The sequence below is a fragment of the Dama dama genome, chromosome 21 (assembly GCF_033118175.1).
Source record: "Dama dama isolate Ldn47 chromosome 21, ASM3311817v1, whole genome shotgun sequence".
NCBI classification, from domain to species: domain Eukaryota; kingdom Metazoa; phylum Chordata; class Mammalia; order Artiodactyla; family Cervidae; genus Dama; species Dama dama.
Window position 1 is genome coordinate 32,053,863 of NC_083701.1, and position 20,954 is coordinate 32,074,816.

The following is a 20,954-nucleotide window of genomic DNA, read 5'->3' on the forward strand; positions in this document are numbered from 1 at the left end:
ATCGTAATGGGTAGAATCTGAAAACTCGATCAGGATCATTTTCCTCTTTTGTACTCTCTATGGAGTTACAGATTTAGATTGGTATCAAATGTTTATTACTTGGTTCACACACATCTTCCCTACTTCCATGGATAATTCACATTTGAGTTAAAATATTTAGAACTTACTGTAAGGCTCTGTTGTAATTAGACTAATGAAATTTTAACTGACACTTTCTCTTGCTTTACACACCTTTGAAATTTAGAGATGAAAAGCACCATATTAGATGCATCATATTTCTAAGATTATCTCTTTATTTATTTAAAAAAATTTTTTTAAATTATTTATTTTTGGCTGTGCTCTGTCTTCACTGCTGTGTGTGCAGGCTTTCTCTAGTTGTGGCAAGGTGAGCAGGGGTTAGTCTCTTATTGTGGAGCACAGTCTCTAGGGCACAGGCTCAGCTGCTCTGCCCCAAGTGGAATCTTCCCAGACCAGGGATCAAACCTGTGTCCTCTGCATTGACAGGTGGATTCTTAACCACTGGTCCACCAGGGAGGTCCTAAAATTGTATTTTAATAGTTACTATTTACTGTGCTATTGCTTTGTGACATTTTTATGAGTTAATTTAGAAATGAAATTCTGTTTTCCTTTGTCTAATACACTAATTTTTAAAATTACTTTTATCACTTGGTATATTGTGACCATGGCATTTATAGACAAGTTAAACAGTTTGAGATTACTGAGAGAACAGGTGGTTATTTTTAAGCAATTATATGATACTTGGAATTATTTTAGAATGACAGTGTGACAGAGAAGTTAATATTTTAGGACATTATATTTTTCCTAATAAATTGATTTTATTGTTAATATATATATTATACTCTTATTTTAGAAGCCAATATCTTTTTTTTCCCCTGAAGTATTTAGAAAGTTCAGGAGGAACATGTTTTATTAATAAGGCAGTAGATAGTAGCATTGAATCATGTATCTGAGATCTCAAAGGGATTTTAGGAGAGCATCTGGACCAATCCCACACTTCCAGTTAAACCAGGAGTTATTACCCCTCCTTTTCAGAGGAGTCCTTTGTCAATGGTAGGATTATTGATGTACCTAGTGAACGCTGCCTTGTAGACTGGATTTCTAAAGCAGTGACTACCCAGCACTCCCTGGCAGTTGTCCAGACTTTGTCATCTTTGTTAATTTATTGACTTTTTTTACAAGTTCAGCTAAAGTAGATATACTTTCAAGGAAATGGTTAGAGCCAAGGGGGCTTCCTGTACTTGGTTTAAAATGCTTATATATTTAAAGCACTAATTTCTGAAAGAGGGTTAAGCTATTTTATTAACTAAACTACCTAAAATGTTTACCTATTTTTACTTGTTATTCTAAAAGCCTTCACCAACTGTGCATGTTTACTAGGAAAGTGAAGTGAAATGAGCTAGTGATACGAGAAACTTCCTTGGTCTTGTTTGTGTGCACCATATAATTTAATTCTAAATATAAATATGTTCACCATAATTCAGTGTGTAACCTAATTGCTTTAAAATAGTTCAGTTATCCAAGTGCCTGGAGTCCCCCATTGCGTCATTTAGAGATGCTGCAGTGGAGCTTGACAAATCATTTAAGAAACTAGTTACCAAACAATTTTCTTACCATGTAGAAATTATTCTCTGCATAGTGAAAAAGCAGATCTCAGATGCTCTGCCAAGTTTTTAAGAGAATTAAAACCTCAAAGCATCTCACTGCTTACCTTTCCAGAAGTCATTCATTTCTGTGAAAGGGCCTGGTGCTGAGCCTGTCTAATCATGAAGTCTGGTTTTCCTGTCTCTTGGGAACATGTCTTTTGACATGACGTGTAGACATTCCTCTAAATCCTCCTACCTTGTTCAGATCCAAAGATAGAACTAGAGACAGATTTGCTGTCTAGTAACAGGAAGTAAGGTGATGTTATGAATTTCATCAAGACTTCGTGATTCCCGTTCCATTTTGGGAAGCTAATGAAAGGTTGTTGATGAACCACGAAAGATGCCGGGATTCTTAGCCTCCGGAAGAGAAGAATTCAATCTGGGGCCAGAGACGAGGGTTGATTGCTCAGAGCTTTTGTGTAGTAAAGTTTTATTAAAGTATAAAAGAGATAGAGAAAGCTTCTGACACAGACATCAGAAGGGACAGAAAGAGTGCCCCCCTTGCTAGTGTTAGCAATGGAGTTGTGTACCTTTTAATTAGTTATTACAATGAATCAAAACTATCTCAAGTTAGTGAAAATTTTACCAGACCCACTCCCACAATTTACATTTTAGGATAACAGGATTAGAATTTAACAATAGAAAGATCCTCCAGACCCACTCCCATAATACATTCTAAGATATCAGGATTAGTCAGAAGGTTTTCAGGAAGGAGAAACTGTCCTCCAGCCAGATACAGTGTTGTTGTATAATCCCTAGTACAGAGTTTAAACTGAGTTGTGTACTTGACTAAGACTAAGGAATGTAGGGGTGATTCCCTGGTGGCTCAGAAGGAATGTAGAGGAAAAAAAAATTTGTCCTTTTCTCCTCCTTGAGAATTCCAGACCCCTATCTCCACTTCGAGAACCCCAGACCCCTTTCTCCTCCTTGGGGACCCTGGTCTTCTTATCAGTCTGCCTAGGAATTGACTCTCTCACTAAGTACTTTTGCCCTTTAATGGGCTATTTTCCAGTTAATGACACTTAGGTACTAGACATAAGTAAAGGGAAAAATATTTCGTGGAGAGTCCAAATATTTAACGGGGTTTTAAATTTCAAACTTTGTGTATCCTACAGGAAGAATATGCATAAAGAGTATTGAGGGCTGGTGAAGATACAAAATTTGAGAACAGACTTCATTTTCCAAGTGTCTGAGGCCCCATAGTTGAGTGATGAACAAAACACATTATTTAGGATAGTTAGCGACCTAGAGATTACAGATAGGAATGTCAAGGCTAATGACTGAATTATCTTTTAGGTTTTCCCAAGCATTTTGCTGGTTAATGTAAAAAAGTAGGCACAGTTTCACAAAAGCTAATGTGTGTTAGCTCACTGGTCACAGTTATATGATTAGTGAAATGAAAGTTGCTCAGTCGTGTCTGACTCTTTGTGATCCCATGTACAGTATAGTCCATGGAATTATCCAGGCCAGAATACTCGAGTGGGTAGCCTTTCCTTTCTTCAGGGGATCTTCCCAACCCAAGGATCGAACCTAGGTCTCCTGCATTGCAGGCGGATTCTTTACCAACGGAACTATCAGGGAAGCCTGATATAGGGAAGTTATATGAAATAGCAACCCACTCCAGTGTTCTTGCCTGGAAAATCCCATGGACTGAGGAGCCTGGTAGGTCCATGGGGTCGCAAAGAGTTGGACACAACCGAGCGGTTTAAACAAAAACTATGACTACATGTAATGATTTCTTCTCACAATCTGTCTGTGAGTTGGTTTATGAAACACTGGACTGTATCACAGACTCCTCAAACTTAAATTTGTTTCTGAACCTCATATCTACTTTGACCTACTTAAACCTACTTTGACCCTTCCCTCATCAAGATCATCCCCCTTCTCAGGAAAGTATCCTGCATCCCTTCCATTTGTGAAGCCAGAGTCTAGGTATCATCTGTGGCTCATTTCTTTCCTTTCGCTTCACCTCCAGCACCTTATCGGGTTCTGTCAGTTGTACGTGAGAACCGTCCACCCCATCACCTTACACTGGGTAACCATCATCCCCTCCCTAGTACTTGGTATAGAACTTTTCAGCTGTGTCTCTCCATCTGGTACATTCCACATTAGGCAGATGCCAGAGGAATCTGTATAGGTAGATTTTGCTGTTTGCTTAAAACCACTTAATGACACTGAAGTGCAAGTAGAAGAATCGGAGATGCGTTACTGTGGCCTGCACACCCCAACGTGATTTGTCCCTGACCCGCACCCCCCCCCCCAAAAAAAAAGCCAAACTTATTTCCCTGAGCTCCTGTTGCATTAGCCTCTTTCTGATCCCAGAACATGATGCACTTCTGCCTGGGCAGCCCTGCTTCTAAAGCCAGTGTGCCTGACCTTCCAGGCACTCAAGTGTTAGGCTGGTGGCTAATCTGTGGAGAGATGGTGCCTTCTTGCCTATGTGTATGCGCACTTGCGTGTGTGTGTGTGTGTGTGTGTGCGCGCATGTGCATGCGCGCTACGTCACTTCAGTCATGTCTGTCTTTTTGAGACCCCATGGACTGTAGCCTGCCAGGTTCCTCTGTCCATGGAATTTTCCAGGCCAGAATACTGGAGTGGGTTGCCATGCCCTCCTCCAGGGGAATATTCCCAACCCAGAGATCAAACCTGTGTCTCTTACGTCCCCTGCCCTGGTAGAAGGATTTTTACCGCTCACACTACCTGGGAAGCCCTAGGTGCAATCTACCACATACAAAAATCTTTATGCATCAGGAGCATTAGGTGCAGATTGACCAGAAATGATGCTCAGGTCAGGATGTTCATTCAGAATCAATGGACCTGTAAGCTGTCAGAGAGAGCTTAACACTCTATAGGAGCAAAAGTAAAGGAAAATGTATCTGTGAGCATAAATATTGAGCTTTAGCCTCTATTATTGCTTTTAAGAATCTAGAAATTTTGTAAGAAAAAAACAAAACAAAACCCAGTGTCAAAAACACTGTTTTTCTATCACTGTGTTTGGTAGCCTAACAAGTGTTCCCACAGGATCAGTACAATCAAGACTACAACTATTTAAAATGGAAAGCAAATATGTGAACATAATTTGCAGAGCTTTGAAAAAAGTGTTTATACTGAGACCCATGACTTCTCATTTAAAAGATGTTTAAAGCACAGAGGACTCCTCGCAGAATGAGAACTCTGTCATCTCTTCCCTCTTTGGTATTCAGGGTTCATCTGTCTGGCAGTGTGCAGTTTGGGTAATTGGAGTTAATCTAATGCTTTAACCTTTCAGGTGGAGGGAGTGAAGAAGTGTACAATCTATCTTATGAGACATGAAAGTATCTTTCCAAATAGAAAAAGTGTCTTTAAAATAATTCATAGCTTCACAGAGCCCTGGGCAATCTAATACAACTTCCTGATTCTCCCAAGTGTCTAAAAACTATAAAATGCCAAAATATTATTTAGATACCATCTCACAGTGAGACTATTTGAAGTTGCAGCCCCAGCTTCCATCCTTTTTTTGTTTTTTTTTAAATTTTCCCCTTCCTGTTTGTAGCCGTGTGATATACTATATGTACTTCCCAGGTGGTATAGTGGTCAAGAATCTGCTCGCCAATGCAGGAGATGCGGGTTCAATCCCTGTGTCAGGAAGATCCCCTGGTGGAAGAAATGGCAACCTGCTCCAGTATTCTTGCCTGGAAAATTCCATGGACAGAGGTGCCTGGTGGGCTATAGTCCATGGCGTCCCAAAGAGTTGGACAGGACTAGTGATTCAGCGTCATTGTCTGCACACTATATACTATATAGTTTATTTGGTTATTGTTTTTTTCTTCCCAGTAAAACTTAAGCTTCAGGAAGGCAGGGAGTTTTGTTTTGTAAAATGCTGTATTCATAGCCCCAAGGACAGTGCATGGTACAATAAATGTAATTAATTCATTAGTGAAATCACTTAATAAATATTTGCTCAGTGCACAACATTGGGCTTGACATTATGGGACATAAATAAGAAGTGTAAGATATTTTCATGATCTTGAACTAAAATAAATATGACATTGCTATGGAAAAATGGGTGTCAAGATAATGTGCAAATGTACTGTTGGTTAGAACAGCATGTCATTGGTACTTGGTAAAAGAAAAGATGATTGCTGGCTGCAGAAACCATGTCCGGGTCCTTTGTTCAATTATGGTTTAATTTGTTTTGCAATTTTTGTAGCACATCGTTTGATAGTAAGGACTAATTCCATCATTGTGTCATTTTGAGTTAGACAGTTTAAGAAGTGATTTACAGCTGAACATTCGAGTTTAGCCTGGCGGAATCAGTTATGTTGTTGTTATTTCTTTGCTGAGTCGTGTCCAACTCTTTGCGACCCATTAAACTGTAGCCCACCAGGCTCTATCCATGGGATTCTCCAGGCAAGAATACTGAGTGGGTTGCCATTTCCTTCTCCAGGTGATCTTCCCAACCCAGGGATCAAACCTGAATCTCCTTCATTGCCAGGTAGATTCTTTACTGCCAAGCCACAACTCAGAGTCCAAATCTAGTTTAATGCCAGTTCAGAGTCTGACAGTGTGTTTTAGCTTTGAACTTCCAGTGGAAGAGCTTTTCCTTTGGGCAGGTACACGACTGTTTCGTGATGAGTGGATTGTGGATGACCTTGAGGTAGCAGCCTCTGCTGCCTCCTGTCCTCATCTTGTGTGTGACTGTATTTAGCATCTTTGGGTCACAGTGGCAGGACTCCTGTTCACACGAGCATGAGAAGGGTTTGCCCACAAGACATTCTCTCTGACAAATAGAGAAAGCCTGGAGGAAACCCAAAGCAGAGGGAGGTGGGTAGATGGGTTTTTATTGTCTAAAGGTAAGTCAGTGAGGAGATTTTGCCCATTTAGTGTTTGTTTTCTTATTTGGCTAGCACTTTAAAGCTTCCCAGGTATCTTTACATGGTGATGACAGTGGCTGGGGAACGAGGTGTGCCCGTGGTGACCCAGCACTATATTATATGCATTTCATTCTCACAGCAACCCTGTGGGACACTCTGCTTATTATCCATGTTTCATAGATGTCAAGGAGAGCTATCCTGGTTTTGCTGGGATAACACAGCTAATCCATGGCAGAACCTAGGTTTGAATACAACTTTCTTGTCCAAGTAGTGTGCTGTTTCTCTTACTCTGAGAGGAACTTGGCATGACAGGCTTTATATGCAATGGCGGTTTAGCTGCTAAGTCATATCCGACTCTTGTGTCCCCATGGACTGCACCCCCCCCCCCCCCCCCCCCCCCCCGCCCAGGGTCCTCTGTCCATGGGATTTCCCAGGCAAGAATACTGGAGTGGGTTGCTGGGCCCTTCTTCAGGGGATTTTCCCGACCCAGGGATTGAACCCAGGTCTCCTGCCTTGTGGGTGGATTCTTTACCAACTGAGCCACCAGGGAAGCCCTATTATATGCAACAGGATATTAATTTCAAGGGAAATCTAGAAGAAGCATTCTAGAAATATCTGTAAGCCTATCATATTTAATGAGCAGGGTGGTTACTTGTAACCCCCTGTGTGAAAATGTACACTTATCCTTTCTTTTTTAAATCCCATTGCAGCCTTCTGTCTTCGATAACATATTCTCCTAAATTAGAACGTAAGGCATCCGAGTCCATAGTCCCAACAGACAGTGACAACGAGAAGGGAGAGAGAAACAGCAAGCGCGTCTGTTTTAACATGGCCGGAGACGAGCAAGAAGACTCGGGTCACGACACCATCAGCAACAGGGACTCTTACAGGTAAATGCATTCATTTGTGAAACTCCTCTCATCGACCAAGTTGAAGGTGATTCTGCGTTTTCCACAGAGGTCTTGAAAAACATTTTCAACTGTTGTTTTTATTTATTGTGGTTCAGTTGCCAAGTCATGTCTAACTCTTCAAAACCCCAGGGTCTGAAGCATGCCAGGCTTCCCTGTCCCTCATCATCTTCATTTGCCCAACTTCAGACAAGATGAGGTGTGTTCAGGACGGTATGGCTGTACACTGGCATTTGCCCAACTTCATGTCCATTGACTCAGTGATACCATTCAACCATCTCATTCTCTGTCACCCCCTTCTCTTCCTGCCCTCAGTCTTTCCCAGCATCAGGATCTTTACCAGTGAGTCAGTTCTTCGCATCAGGTGGCCAAAGTATTGGAGCTTCCAGCTTTAGTATCAGTCCTTCCAGTGAATATTCAGGGTTGACTTCCTTTAAGAATGACTGGTTTTGTCTCCTTGCCTTCCAGGGGACTTCCCATAAAATAACTGCAGCTCTTAACCAACCTCAGACAGAGCACAGTGAGATATCACAGTCTTTCAAATTCTTCCCTTTTATAGTCTGTGTAAATTTTGAAAAACCAATTTTTTTCTCCAGCTGAGTGGGCCTAATTTAGGAGATTCATTATTCTCTTCTGGATTGTGTAACATGTATGGCAAATAAGCAAATTGTGCATGTGTTAACAGTTTTGGGGGAATATCTGTTTCTGATATCTATTTCTGGTGGCTCAGTGGTAAAGAATCTGCCTGCCAGTCAGGAGGCACCGGTTCAATACCTAGGTTGGCAAGATCCCCTGGGGGAGGAAATGGCAACTCATTCCAATATTCTTGCCTGGAGAGCCCTGTGGACAAAGGAGCCTGGCGGGCTGCCATCCATGGGGTCACACAGAGTCAGACACCACTTCGTGACTGAACAGCAGCAGCTGTTTCTGATTTTTGGACTACTGAGTGAATAGGGGCTCTTTTTGTCTTGTTTCTCCTCTTACGTTGTGCTTCAAGCTAATTGGACAAATTTCACTCCCTCAACTCTGTGACCAGCTTTGTGCATTTTTTCTTCCCTGCCATGCATTCTGTATAGTTTTGGTAGGACTGTGGAAATAAAGTACCAAGAGCCAGGTGGTTTGAACAACAGAACTTTATATTTATTATCCTGGAGTTCTGGAGCTGGAAGTCTAAATGCAGGTGTCAGCAATGTTGTTGCTTTCTGAGGGCTGTGAAGGCAGGCTCTGTACCAGGTCTCTCTTCTTGGCTTGCAGTTGGCTGTCTTCTCCTTCTGTCTCCTTTTCCTCCCAAGTGTGTCTCTGTGTCCACATTTCCTCTTCTTACAAGGACACTAGTCATATTGGACTAGTATTCATGCATGCCTGCTAAGTTGCTTCAGTCGTGTCCGACTCTTTGCGACCCTCTGGAGTGTAGCCCGCCAGGCTCCTCTGTCCGTGGGATTCTCCAGGCAAAAATACTGGAGTGGGTTGCCATGCCCTCCTCCAGGGGATTCCCAACCCAGGGATCAAGCCTGTGTCTCTTATATGTCCTATGTTTGCAGGCAGGTTCTTTATGACTAGCGCGACTGAGAAGCCCATATTGGACTAGGGTCCCCACTGATGACCTCATGTTAACTTGATTACCTCTGTAACGACCCTCCCTCCAAATAAGGTCATGGTCTGGTACCCTGAGTGTTGGACTTCGGCATGTGGATTTGAGGAGGGGGATACAATTCACCCCATAGCACCTTCCCTCCAGACTCTGTTGCCATCTTCTTACCAGACTTTCCCATGATGGCTCCTCCCATGAACTTCATTAACTGAAAGTGCTTTCCCTCCTTTGAGCCCTTGTGTGTCCTGGAACCCCAGGGAGGCCGTGGTAACCTGTCACATGTGCTGGGTGTGCGGCTTCAGAACCTTTCCTTTTATTCACATCAACTGAAGATGATTACTGTCTCACTCACTCATTTATTATGCAGTGTTTTACAATTAAAAGTTATTTAGTAACTATTATTAAATCAAAGTTGTTTCATCAGAGATATTTAGCACAAACTCATAGGTTCCATTAAAACATATTTTTATGTATGGTTGTGTCCCTTTGCTGTCCGCCTGAAACTATAACCATAAAGAAGGGTGAGCACTGAAGAATTGATGCTTTTGAGATGTGGGTGCTCTTGAGAGTCTTTTGGGCTGCAGGAAGATCAAACCAGTAAATCCTAAAGGAAATCAACCCTGACTATTCCCTGGAAGGACTGATGCTGAAGCTGAAGCTCCAGTACTTTGGCCACCTGAATCGAAGTGCCAACTCATCAGAAAGACCCTGATGCTAGGAAAGATTGAAGGCAGGAGGAGAAGAGGGCAATAGAGGGTGAGATGGTTGGATGGCATCACCGACTCAATGGGCATGAGTTTGAGCAAGCCCTGGGAGATAGTGAAGGACAGGGAAGCGTGGTGTCCATGGGTTTGCAAAGAGTCAGACACGACTTAGCCAGTGAACAACAGTACCCCAATACAAAATAAAAAAGTTGAAAAAAAAGCTTATTTTTACCAGGCACATGGGAAAAACAGGATGATTTCAGGTAATTCCTACCACAGTCCTCTGTAGCAAGTTCTGATATTAACTGCTTTTTACATCTAAGAAAGCTGAGACTCACAGGAGTTATATAATTTACCCAGGAAATCAGGTGGCCTGGCTTGCAATTCATTAACCACTCTACAATTCCAGTTTCTATATGAAAAAGATTTTAATGAGTATGTGAGTTAATTATTTCTAGAAATTTAGTAATATAAAAAACAGATTAACCACTTTTACCGTTTCATTTACTTTTTAGCTTCTAAAGAGACCGGTATGCCCTTTAATAAGAACCTGTGGTTTCTCTCCAGTGGGAAATTACAGATCTAAAAATACTTTCTTACCTCAATTTCTAGTTATCAGATAATTAAAATTACTCTCAAGTTCTCGCTAGAGTAAAAGAGAAATTTTAAATGTATGTTTAAAGTTAAATAAGTCTTTTTTACTTATTCTGAAAGGCAAAAAGAATTTTGTCTGCTGCACTATTTCTGAAATCTGAAATCTGTCTTCTGTCCATATTCACACAAAAACATCTCCAACTTTCTTTCCCTTGACATTCATCATTATCCAGTACTTACTTGGTGAGACATCCTTGCTGGGCTCTGGAGTGGAGACAAGGCATCCCATCTTCCTTGAGGGGATGGGAAAGGGCTCAGAATGCAATTAATGAATTATAATCGAAGTTAATAGAAAGAATTCATAGGCAGAGATCATGAAACAGGATTTGTCTCTTTTAATAAATCAGCTACAGGCATATACTATCAAATGGATCATGATAAATTTTAAGTTTGGTTTGACTCCTGTAAATTAACTATGCATTCTATTTTACTTTTTTATTTTTTTAAAAAGTATTTATTTATTTGACCGCATTGGCTCTTACTTCCAGCATGTGGAGTCTAATTCCCTGACCAGGGATCAAACCCAGGCCCCCCACATTAAGAGTGCAGTCTTAGCCACGGGACCACCAGGGAAGTCCCAATAACTGTGCATTTTAAAATTAATTCGTGATTAGATTATATAAGAAGAAAATTTGAAATATGATTGAATTTGAAATTTTTTCTTTCAAACTAAGCTAAAATGTGATTGCGCAAACTTGCTTTTCTCATCAATTTCTATAAAGCATATTAACAAATATCACAGTCGCATACTATGTTTATCCAATAAGAAGTGACAGGGAAACTTTGCCAAACTTTGTCATTTTGTGAAAATGACATGTGCCTCGTTATTTTCAGTGACTGCAACAGCAATAGGAACTCCGTTGCCTCCTTCACCAGCATCTGCAGCAGCCAGTGCAGCTCGTATTTTCACAGCGATGAGATGGACTCAGGTGCGTTTGGTGAAGCCACGTGAACTCTTTGAGGCCAGCCCTCTGGGATTCATTTGTTTAATCCATACACATTTTTATCTTTGAACAGCCATTCTTGGTGGCCACACAATGGCCTTTGTTTCACATGCCTGAGAAAGTCAATTTCCCAATCTCATTATAAACAATGAATTTTTTGAAAGATGGAAAGAACAAACTGATTTTTATGTTAATAAATGCTGTCTTATGATGTTTCTGTGGTACTGTGAAGGGTTTAAACAAATAAATTAAAAAAAATAATTGAATACCATAGTGCCTCAGACAGGACTTAGAATATAGGAAGAAGGGTATAAATGGTAGATAGCATTACTACACAGGAAACAAATTTTACCAGGACATTAGACATTGCTGACTGTGTGCAGAGGAAGGACGGGCTTTGAAGACAGCAGGGGCACCTGAGCTCTCAGGTGGGCGATAGGGCAGGGGTTAATGAGAAAAATACTGCTTGATATAAATGTCTTATACAGTTTTTATTTTGTGTGTATGAAGAACAAAAGACTTTTCATCCAGTTGGGAAATGTCTTAAATTTGAAATATGCCACTTATCCCAACTATTCGACCATTAGAAAAAGGCACCATTTGGAAGAATCATTGACATGGGTGCTACAGAGCTCTTTCTGTGAGTCCCTCTGCTTTTACTGCAGCTTCAAAGGAGCCATAATCTAACATCCTAATGTCTATCAAAAAGCTTTGGAATTCTTTTTCTGAACATGAGAACTAACATATGGAATACGAGCTAGTGTTTAATTATTTTTTCCTTTATTTACTCGAAAACGGTTTGGAATGTTAAACATAAGAAGAATGATTTTTTTTTTTTAATATCTAGGTGATGAACTTCCCCTAAATGTTCGCATTTCTCGTGATAAACAGGACAAGATACACAGCTGCCTTGAGCATCTTTTCAGCCAGGTATGATTGGGACAATTGTAGGAATTTTTTCCACAGACTGAACTGTCAAAAATCCATTTTCCAGACGTGAAGGAGTTTGGAATTGGAATGGAAAGAACTCATCTGTTTTTCTACCCTGTGTATTTCAGTTTCCACAGCTTGACATGGGATTCCTTCAGCCATCTGACCCAAAAGATTGTTATGAATGTCAAGTATTTCATAGTCCTTAAAAATTATAAGGGCTTCTCAGGTGGTGCTAGTGGTAAAGAACCCACTTGCCACTGTAGGAGATGTAAGACCGGTTCAATCCCTGGGTCAGGAAGACCCCTTGGAGGAGGAAATGACAACCCACTCCAGTATTCTTGCCTAGAGAATCCCATGGACAGAGGAGCTAAAGCATTTTACAAAGAGGAGTTGTTCTATTTGTTATTTGTTTCTTTGTGGATATTCAGATATTCCCTCATGATTTCTCATTCAACTTCATTTCTAATCTCAAGAAGCACAAGATTGTCTTGGTGCTCATGTTGGTGTTTTACATTTTTTAAAAAATGCATACCCACAACCAAAATTCATAATGTAGAAATTTTGACCACTTTGTAAAGGATTTTGAAAACTTTTAGGTGGTTTTTTTTTTTTTTTTAAATAATTCTGGGCCTCTTACGTCTTTTATAAAATAAATTTATATTTTGTGTGAATATGTGGTGGGTGTCCCAGGTGGCACAGTGGTAAAGAATCTGCCTGCCAATAAAGGAGAGGCAATCCTTGGGTCGGGAAGATCCCCTGGAGGAGGGCACAGCAACCCACTCCGGTATTCCTGTCTGGAGAAACCCATGGACAGAGGCGCCTAGTGGCTACAGTCCATGGTGTCGCACAGAGTTGGATATGACTGAGCACATGTATATAGCAGGTGGATATATGGTAGGATAGTAAGAGATGCCATTTAAAATGTTATCAGGTGAGTTTATCCCAATATCTTATTCAAAGATAGACTTTGCAGGCAGCATAGGATCCCCAAAATAATCATTGGTTTCATAAAAAATGTTATGAGATTTACCATTGGAAATGTCTGTTACATGTTATGAGAAGTTATGTAACTCCCCCAAATCTCTGCTGTTGTGATAGGTGGATTCCATAACCAATCTCCTGAGAGGCCAAGCTGTTGTGAGGGCCTTTGAGCAAACTAAATACCTGACACCAGGTCGAGGATTACAAGGTGAGCTTTACAATCTACCTGTTCGAGGTAGTTAGAAAACAAAAGTGGGGGACATCACAGTCATGAGGCAAAAGCATAGCATGAGAAAAAACAGGTTCTGGGTGCTAGTTCTATCGTTCATTCAATACTACTTCTATCTGATAGTCATTGAATATACTTAATAAACCAATATAGGACCTGTTTTAGAGTTCTTTGAAAATTTAAAATCTTTCAAGCCTATAGAGGGCAGACTGGGTGTATTAATTCAAGAAATGTAAGTGTTGAGTTGCTTTTGCTGAAATCAGGCTCAATGCTTACTTGGTTATAGCCCAGTGCTGATGGAAGGGGTTTTGGGAATGGGGTGGGGAGTGGGGGACTTGGCCAACAGAACAAGGTCTAAGAGCTGCCACTTTCTGACGTCCAGTTTAGGATGTTGAAAGAGAGATTTTCATCTAAATTTCTTCCTTTGTTTAAACCTTTGTGAAAAGATAATAAGGATCTGACTTTGTTTTAGATTTAACAGATTTTCTCCCGTAATAAAGCTACATAAATTGCTACCATGATAATAGCCTAAGACCACAGGAATGAAAGGAAGAGGATTCTGTTGTTTATGGGCTTGTGAACCGGTAAATGGTTGAGACTTAAGAGAGCTTTTCTGTGTTTATTTAGAGTTTCATCAGGAAATGGAAACAAAGCTGAGTTGTCCGAAAAGGTTAAGACTTCACATCAAGCAAGATCCTTGGAATCTTCCCAGCAGTGTCCGGAATCTTGCTCAGAACATCAGAAAATTTGTTGAAGGTCAGGATGAAAAGCAAAAAACATCCCATGACATGAGCAACACTCATTTAAAAATCCATTAAACCCTCAAATTCAGACATGCCCTGATTACTCTTTGGAGTGTTTCATATTATGAGGAAAATAAAAGAACTGAAAAGGGTGAGAGAAAGCAGAGGAGGGAGAGAAGGAATAAGGTGACAAAACCTGTGTTCCAAGGATCTAAACAATGTGGACTGTATCTCAAAGAATATTCGTAGGAAATAAAGCAAAGCTCATTCTTATGAAGACAAGTAGAAAATGAGGGAGTTTCATATCTTATAATATGAAACCATATCAAAAATGTCTAAAGGATTCACAAAATGCTTGAAACTCCCATTTCATGGAAAGTCTAAAAAACCAATTGTGAGTCTGTGAGAATCAAAATAAGGTTGCATCATTAGTTTTTCAGTTTGTCTTCCAGAGGTGTTTGTCTAAGTTGCTTGTTATTTTTAATACTGACATGAGATGGTCTACTCAGCATCCCATAACTGGTACCACCTCTAATTAGAGTTGTAAAAACTTCCAGACAATGCCAGTGAGTTTGGTTGCATATTATTTAGGGTCAGAATTGTTAAGGAAAATATTCTGAGAGTTTCCAAAGTGATGATGGTGAAGAAGATGAAATGAGGGATTTGTTTAGTTTTTGGAATGTCCAATTCTGTGGTTTTCTTCCCAGTATTAGATCAGTGCTTGGCAATGTCCGGAGACATTTTCCCATTGTCACAATCATGGGTGCCCCTGGCATCTAGTAGGTAGAGGCTAGGGATGCTGCTAAACATCTTACAAGGTGCCAGATAGTCTCTCCCGTCAAAGAATTGTTTGGTCTAAAATGTCCTTAGGGCTAAGGTGGAGAAACCTGGATAATAAATATTATGCTTGTATGTAAATTTATATTCCTCAGTCATTCATTCGCCTAACTCCAGGCAATCTTCCTGCCCCAGGGATCGAACCCGGGTGTCCCGCCCTGGAGGCAGACGCTTTACAGTCTGAGCCACCAGGAGAAGTCTTCTCAGTCATTCATATGTCATTTGAATGTGGTAATATTCAGCTGAAGTAACAATACATCGTAACCCACTGTTTAACCCACCTCTGCCATTTTAAATATTTTTTACTCTTGTCCACTTTGCACAGCATGTGGGATCTTAGTTCCCTGACCAGGGATTGAACTCAGGCCCCCTGTGTTGGAAGCATGGAGTCCTAACCACTGGACCACCAGGGAAGTCCCTCACTACCATTTTTTTAGGATAAATTGTTCTAAATATGTCCTAAAATTAAGGGAGCTTCCTTAGTGGTAAAGAATCCACCTATAATGCAGGAGATGTGGGTTCAATCCCTGGGTTGGGAAGATCCCTGGAGAAGAACCTGGCAACCCACTCCAGTATTCTTGCCTGGAGAATCCTGTGGACAGAGGAGCCTGGCAGGTTATAGTCCAAAGCATCACAAAGAGTCGGACACGACTGAAGTGACTGAGCACGCAGACACACAAAGTTACACACTTTGCTGACACAAGAAAGTTTTTAAACGCTATAGGGTCTAAGCCTGTGATGTCATTCATTCTTGCCTCAGTTTCTTCATTTACTAAATGATATGAATGGGGTAGATGTTCTGTGATTACCAAGTCTTCTGCCTAGAAATAAGCTCAAGTATAACAGCTTAGATATTCTTTAGAGATCAGTAGATAAGAAATTTTTACACATATGGAAAACTCCAAATAAATCACAGCAATTCTATCATATGATGAAATCTTTTATCCTTCACAGCTGGATTTCTTGGCTATAGTTTTATTTTACAGCTACATACCCATTATAACATCACATTCAATCAGAAGTCTGAATTTAAACTCCCCCCCAAAATAATGAATAGCCAAAATGACGAATATATTTTTAAAAGCTTCAAGGAATTTAAGCATATATTTTACTGTTGTGTACTCAGTTGTTCCGTTGTGTCCAGCTCTTTGTGACCCCATGGACTGTAGCCCACCAGGCTCCTCTGTCCATGGGATTCTCTGGGCAAGAATACTGGACTGGGTTGCCACTTTCCTCCTCCAGGGGATCTTTGCAACCTAGGAATCGAACTACATCACCTGCATTGGCAGGCAGATTCTTTACCACTGAGCCACCTGGGAAATCCATACTTTGCTGAGTAAAAAGTAGATTTCCGCTGACTAGATACCAGTATCACAACGCTCCTAAAAGCGATCATTTATGAATCTAAATGCAGTTGTTCTCATCAGCTTTGAGTTTTTCTGTATACATTATATTTGCTTTTAGAGTAAGTGCAGTATCAATTACTTTTGGGGGGTAAGAGCTGTGATTGTCACCATATTTAAGTGAGTCTTTAAAAGCAGTTAATCAGTAGTTCAGCTCAGTGGACCATCAAGGGAGAGGGCAAGCTGCCATTTCCTGGTGGTCTGTGTAGTGTCCAGTCCTGTTCTATGGGGTGGAGGCAGCTGCACTGGGTTCCTTGTAATCAGCTGCTTGTTCTGTGGATGGACTCAGAACTAACCTCACCGGTTCACCATGGATTCATCCTGTTCAATTTAAAGTCATTTTCATTCTATTTCCCAAATTGTCCTTCTGTAAAGAATGATTTAATAGAAAGTCAGGTCTGGGCTGGAAATTAACTTAGTGCTACCTTGCCAGAATGTTCTGGTGTATATGTGTAGCTGATGTTCCTGTAGAGGAGGAAAAACAACCTTTTTCCATTTACCCTCCCAGGTTCTCTGCCTGGAGCCCTGTAAATTAGACTGACAGAAACCAAATTAACAGGAGAAAAGTATATAACTTCATTTAATATAAGTTTCACACGCACACGAGAGCCTTTATAAGGAAATGAAGACCAGAAAAAAAGATTAAACTTGCGTGTTTGCATACTAGCTTTGAAGGCTTCCCTGGTGTCTCAGCTGGTACAGAATCCACCTGCAATGTGGGATACCTGGGTTCAAGCCCTGGGTTGGGAAGATCCCCTGGAGAAGGGAAAGGCTACCCATTCCAGTATTCTGGCCCAGAGAATTCCATGGACTGTATAGTCCATGGAGTCTCAAAGAGTCGTACACAACTGAGCAACTTTCACTTTCAGAAAGTCCTAGAAAAGTGTTACAGGACCAAAGGGTACATGCTAAGGGGATAGTAAAACTGGTAGCAAGACCTGTTCCTTTGGCATCCCTCCTTCTTTGGAGATAAAGATCTCTCTTTCCTCTGGGTATAGCTCTCCTGAGCATCTTATGATCTGCTTCCAGGGAAAAGTGGGAGTCAGGGAGTCCTTCCTGTCCCCACTGTTTCTCAGAGTCCTTCAACTTAAAATATGAATAACTCAGTATTCCAAAGTGCCATATTTGGGGGTAACATGTTCTGAACCCCATCATGCCTTCGTCTCTGGTTTAGAAATATCCTAGCAAATATATACCAAATATGATACCAGAATTTAAGTCTATGGTGTTTATGAAGGAAGGACTGTTCCAGTGCCATTAATATGCATACCATTCACTCATAGGCTGTAAACTGAGGGCAGAGGAGAGCAGATGAAATAGCGGACTAGACGGGGACAGAGTCATAGGGTGGTTTCAATAAGATCATGTCTGTCTCCTATCCCTCAGCTAAGTTATGGAATCATAGTATCGGCTAACTGAAGGTAATTTGTATGGTTAGCCCACTGTGGTATTGTGATTTAGAATAAAAATATGTATATATCTTTGGTCTTCATCCTCTTTCCTGGGACTGAGAGATATAAAAGCTTCGGAATTTCCTGTGCTGAGAGGGCAAAGCTGTCCTTTGTTCTGTGAACGAGGTGACTTTGGGAAGCCACCTAAAGATGGTGGCTGGTTGCCAGGGGAGCCAGCCTTGCGAGTAGAAGGTTGACATTTTCAGCCCCATCCATCCCTGAACTCCAGGGAGGGGAGAGGGGTTGGAGATTGAGTTCAGGGGCTAATGGCCAATTATTTCATTGACCATGGTTTACAAAGCTGCCAGAAAAACCCAGAAGGAGAGGGTTGGAGAGTTTCTGGGTTGGTGAAATTTGGCTTTTCAGATGGCTCAGTGGTAAAGAACCCTTCTGCCAATGCCGGAGACAAGACATAGGAGACTTGGGTTTGATCCCTGGGTGCAGAACAGCCCGTGGAGAAGGAAATGGCAACACCAGTCCAGCTTTCTTGCCTGTGAAGTTCCATGGACAGAGTTGCCTGGTGGGCTACAGTTCATGGGGTCGCAAAGAGTCAGTCATGACTGAGAGACCAAGCACTTTTGTGAGTGAACTTGTGTGGATTTGTGTTGGTGTCTGGAACCTCTGCGCTCTTACCCATCCATGCCTTGCCTGTGCATCTCTTAACGTCTGGTTGTTCCTGAATCATGTCCTTTTATAATAGACTGCTAATCTAGTCAGAAAATGTTTCTCTGACTTCTGTGAGGTGTTCTAGCTAATTAATGGAACCCAAGGAGGGGATCACTGGAACCTCTAGTCTGTAGCCAGTTGATCAGAAGAAGCACAGATGACAGCCTGGACTTGTGAGTGGTGTCTGAAGTGGGGGTGAGGTGCCGTCCCTTGGGGGGTGAGACCTTATCCCAAGATATCTGTCACTATATCCAGGTAGATGGTGTCAGAATTAAATTGAATTGTAGGGCACCCAGCTGGGGTTGGAGAATTGCTTGGTGGTGTGGGGAAGAATACCCATCTAAATCGCATCCACTGTCACCTTAAATTCAAATATCTATTAGCGACATACCATCTCTTTGCTGCCTACCTACCAAAATTATACTCTTTTTGAAAGCTCTCATTTTTCCAGCAGTACTTTTTTCGTTTTTTTCTCTGCCTTTGTCCTAATATCCTAAAGAGCTGCTTTTTTAAAAAAATTTTAACTAAAATTTGTTCAGTTTTTCCATTTTTCTTCATATTTCAGTTAATGAGACATATTCTGGCTAATTTCCCTTTTAAGTTTCATTAGGTCCCATTTGTTTAGTTTTGCTTTTATTTCCAATATTCTGGAAGGTGGGTCATAAAGGATCTTGCTGTGATTTATGTCGGAGAGTGTTTTGCCTATGTTCTCCTCTAGGAGTTTTATAGTTTCTGGTCTTACATTTAGATCTTTAATCCATTTTGAGTTTATTTTTGTGTATGGTGTTAGAAAGTGTTCTAGTTTCATTCTTTTACAAGTGGTTGACCAGTTTTCCCAGCACCACTTGTTAAAGAGGTTGTCTTTTTTCCATTGTATATCCTTGCCTCCTTTGTCAAAGATAAGGTGTCCATAGGTTCGTGGATTTATCTCTGGGCTTTCTATTCTGTTCCATTGATCTATATTTCTGTCTTTGTGCCAGTACCATACTGTCTTGATGACTGTGGCTTTGTAGTAGAGCCTGAAGTCAGGCAGGTTGATTCCTCCAGTTCCATTCTTCTTTCTCAAGATTACTTTGGCTATTCGAGGTTTTTTGTATTTCCATACAAATTGTGAAATTATTTGGTCTAGTTCTGTGAAAAATACCGTTGGTAGCTTGATAGGGATTGCATTGAATCTATAGACTGCTTTGGGTAGAATAGCCATTTTGACAATATTGATTCTTCCAATCCATGAACACGGTATGTTTCTCCATCTGTTTGTGTCCTCTTTGATTTCTTTCATCAGTGTTTTATAGTTTTCTATGTATAGGTCTTTTGTTTCTTTAGGTAGATATACTCCTAAGTATTTTATTCTTTTTGTTGCAATGGTGAATGGTATTGTTTCCTTGATTTCTCTTTCTGTTTTTTCATTGTTAGTATATAGGAACGCAAGGGATTTCTGTGTGTTAATTTTATATCCTGCAACTTTACTATATTCATTGATTAGCTCTAGTAATTTTCTGGTAGAGTCTTTAAGGTAATTCATCTTTTCTGGTCCATATAAGTCCTTGCCAGATTCATTCTCCTAAAATATCATATTCAGTCCCCTGCCTCAGAGCCTTAGAGTGATTTTCTATTAGATCAATCTAAACTCATCAATCTGATTTGGAAGCCGTTTTTCACTGGGGTTTTCCAGTTGGATCCCAATTGCAATCTCTTAATGATGTAATAAAATCTTTTCTTTGTTAGATTAATGTTTGGCTTTTTTTTTCTACTCTGTTCCCTTGCTAGCACTTTTTCCCACTCTTAGGATATGTATTTCTCCCCTGACAATTAACTTTGGACGTTTAAAATTTTGAGACTTTCAAAAAAATTCTATACCACCTTTAGCCAGATTCAAGTCACAATAATAAAAGTGCTTCATCAGTACAGAGCACTTTAAATAATTTTCCAAGCCTTTTGATATATATTCCCATGTGTTTCGTTTCTCTTGTAGCTCAGATGGTAAAGAATTCACCTGCAGTGAGGGAGACCTGGGTCCCATCCCCAGGTTGGAAGGATCCCTGGAGGAGGGCATGGCAACCCATTCCTGTATTCTTGCCTGGAGAATTCCCATGGATAGAGGAACCTGGTGGGCTACAGTCCCTGGAGGTCTCAAAGAGTTGGACACAACTGAGTGACTAAGCACAGCACCATGTGTTTTTTATACACAGTACTATAAAATAGGTACCATAGATGTTATCTTATGAATGCGCAAGATGAGACCCAAAGTAGATTAACACTTTACTAAAGATGGTAAAGTTAGTATATAATACATGGATCTTCTCACTCAGTCCAGTGTACTTTTCTGCTTCTGAAATCCATTTGTCCTTGTGTCTCACTTGTAAAACTTAATGCCCTCTCTGGTATTTCCT

The 20,954-nt window shown here is 40.7% G+C and overlaps 1 protein-coding gene across 2 annotated transcripts in view; it reads left to right on the forward strand.

Annotated features, from left to right (window-relative positions):
• The window catches only part of PREX2 (phosphatidylinositol-3,4,5-trisphosphate dependent Rac exchange factor 2), a 285,395-nt gene that overhangs the window by 166,517 nt on the left and 97,924 nt on the right, over nucleotides 1–20,954 (forward strand). For both annotated transcript variants that reach the window (XM_061123437.1, XM_061123438.1), the window contains exons 26-30: nucleotides 7,228–7,407; nucleotides 11,209–11,303; nucleotides 12,166–12,248; nucleotides 13,350–13,440; nucleotides 14,089–14,217. In XM_061123437.1, the coding sequence (XP_060979420.1) occupies nucleotides 7,228–7,407; nucleotides 11,209–11,303; nucleotides 12,166–12,248; nucleotides 13,350–13,440; nucleotides 14,089–14,217 (578 nt within the window). The remainder of the gene's footprint in view (nucleotides 1–7,227; nucleotides 7,408–11,208; nucleotides 11,304–12,165; nucleotides 12,249–13,349; nucleotides 13,441–14,088; nucleotides 14,218–20,954) is intronic.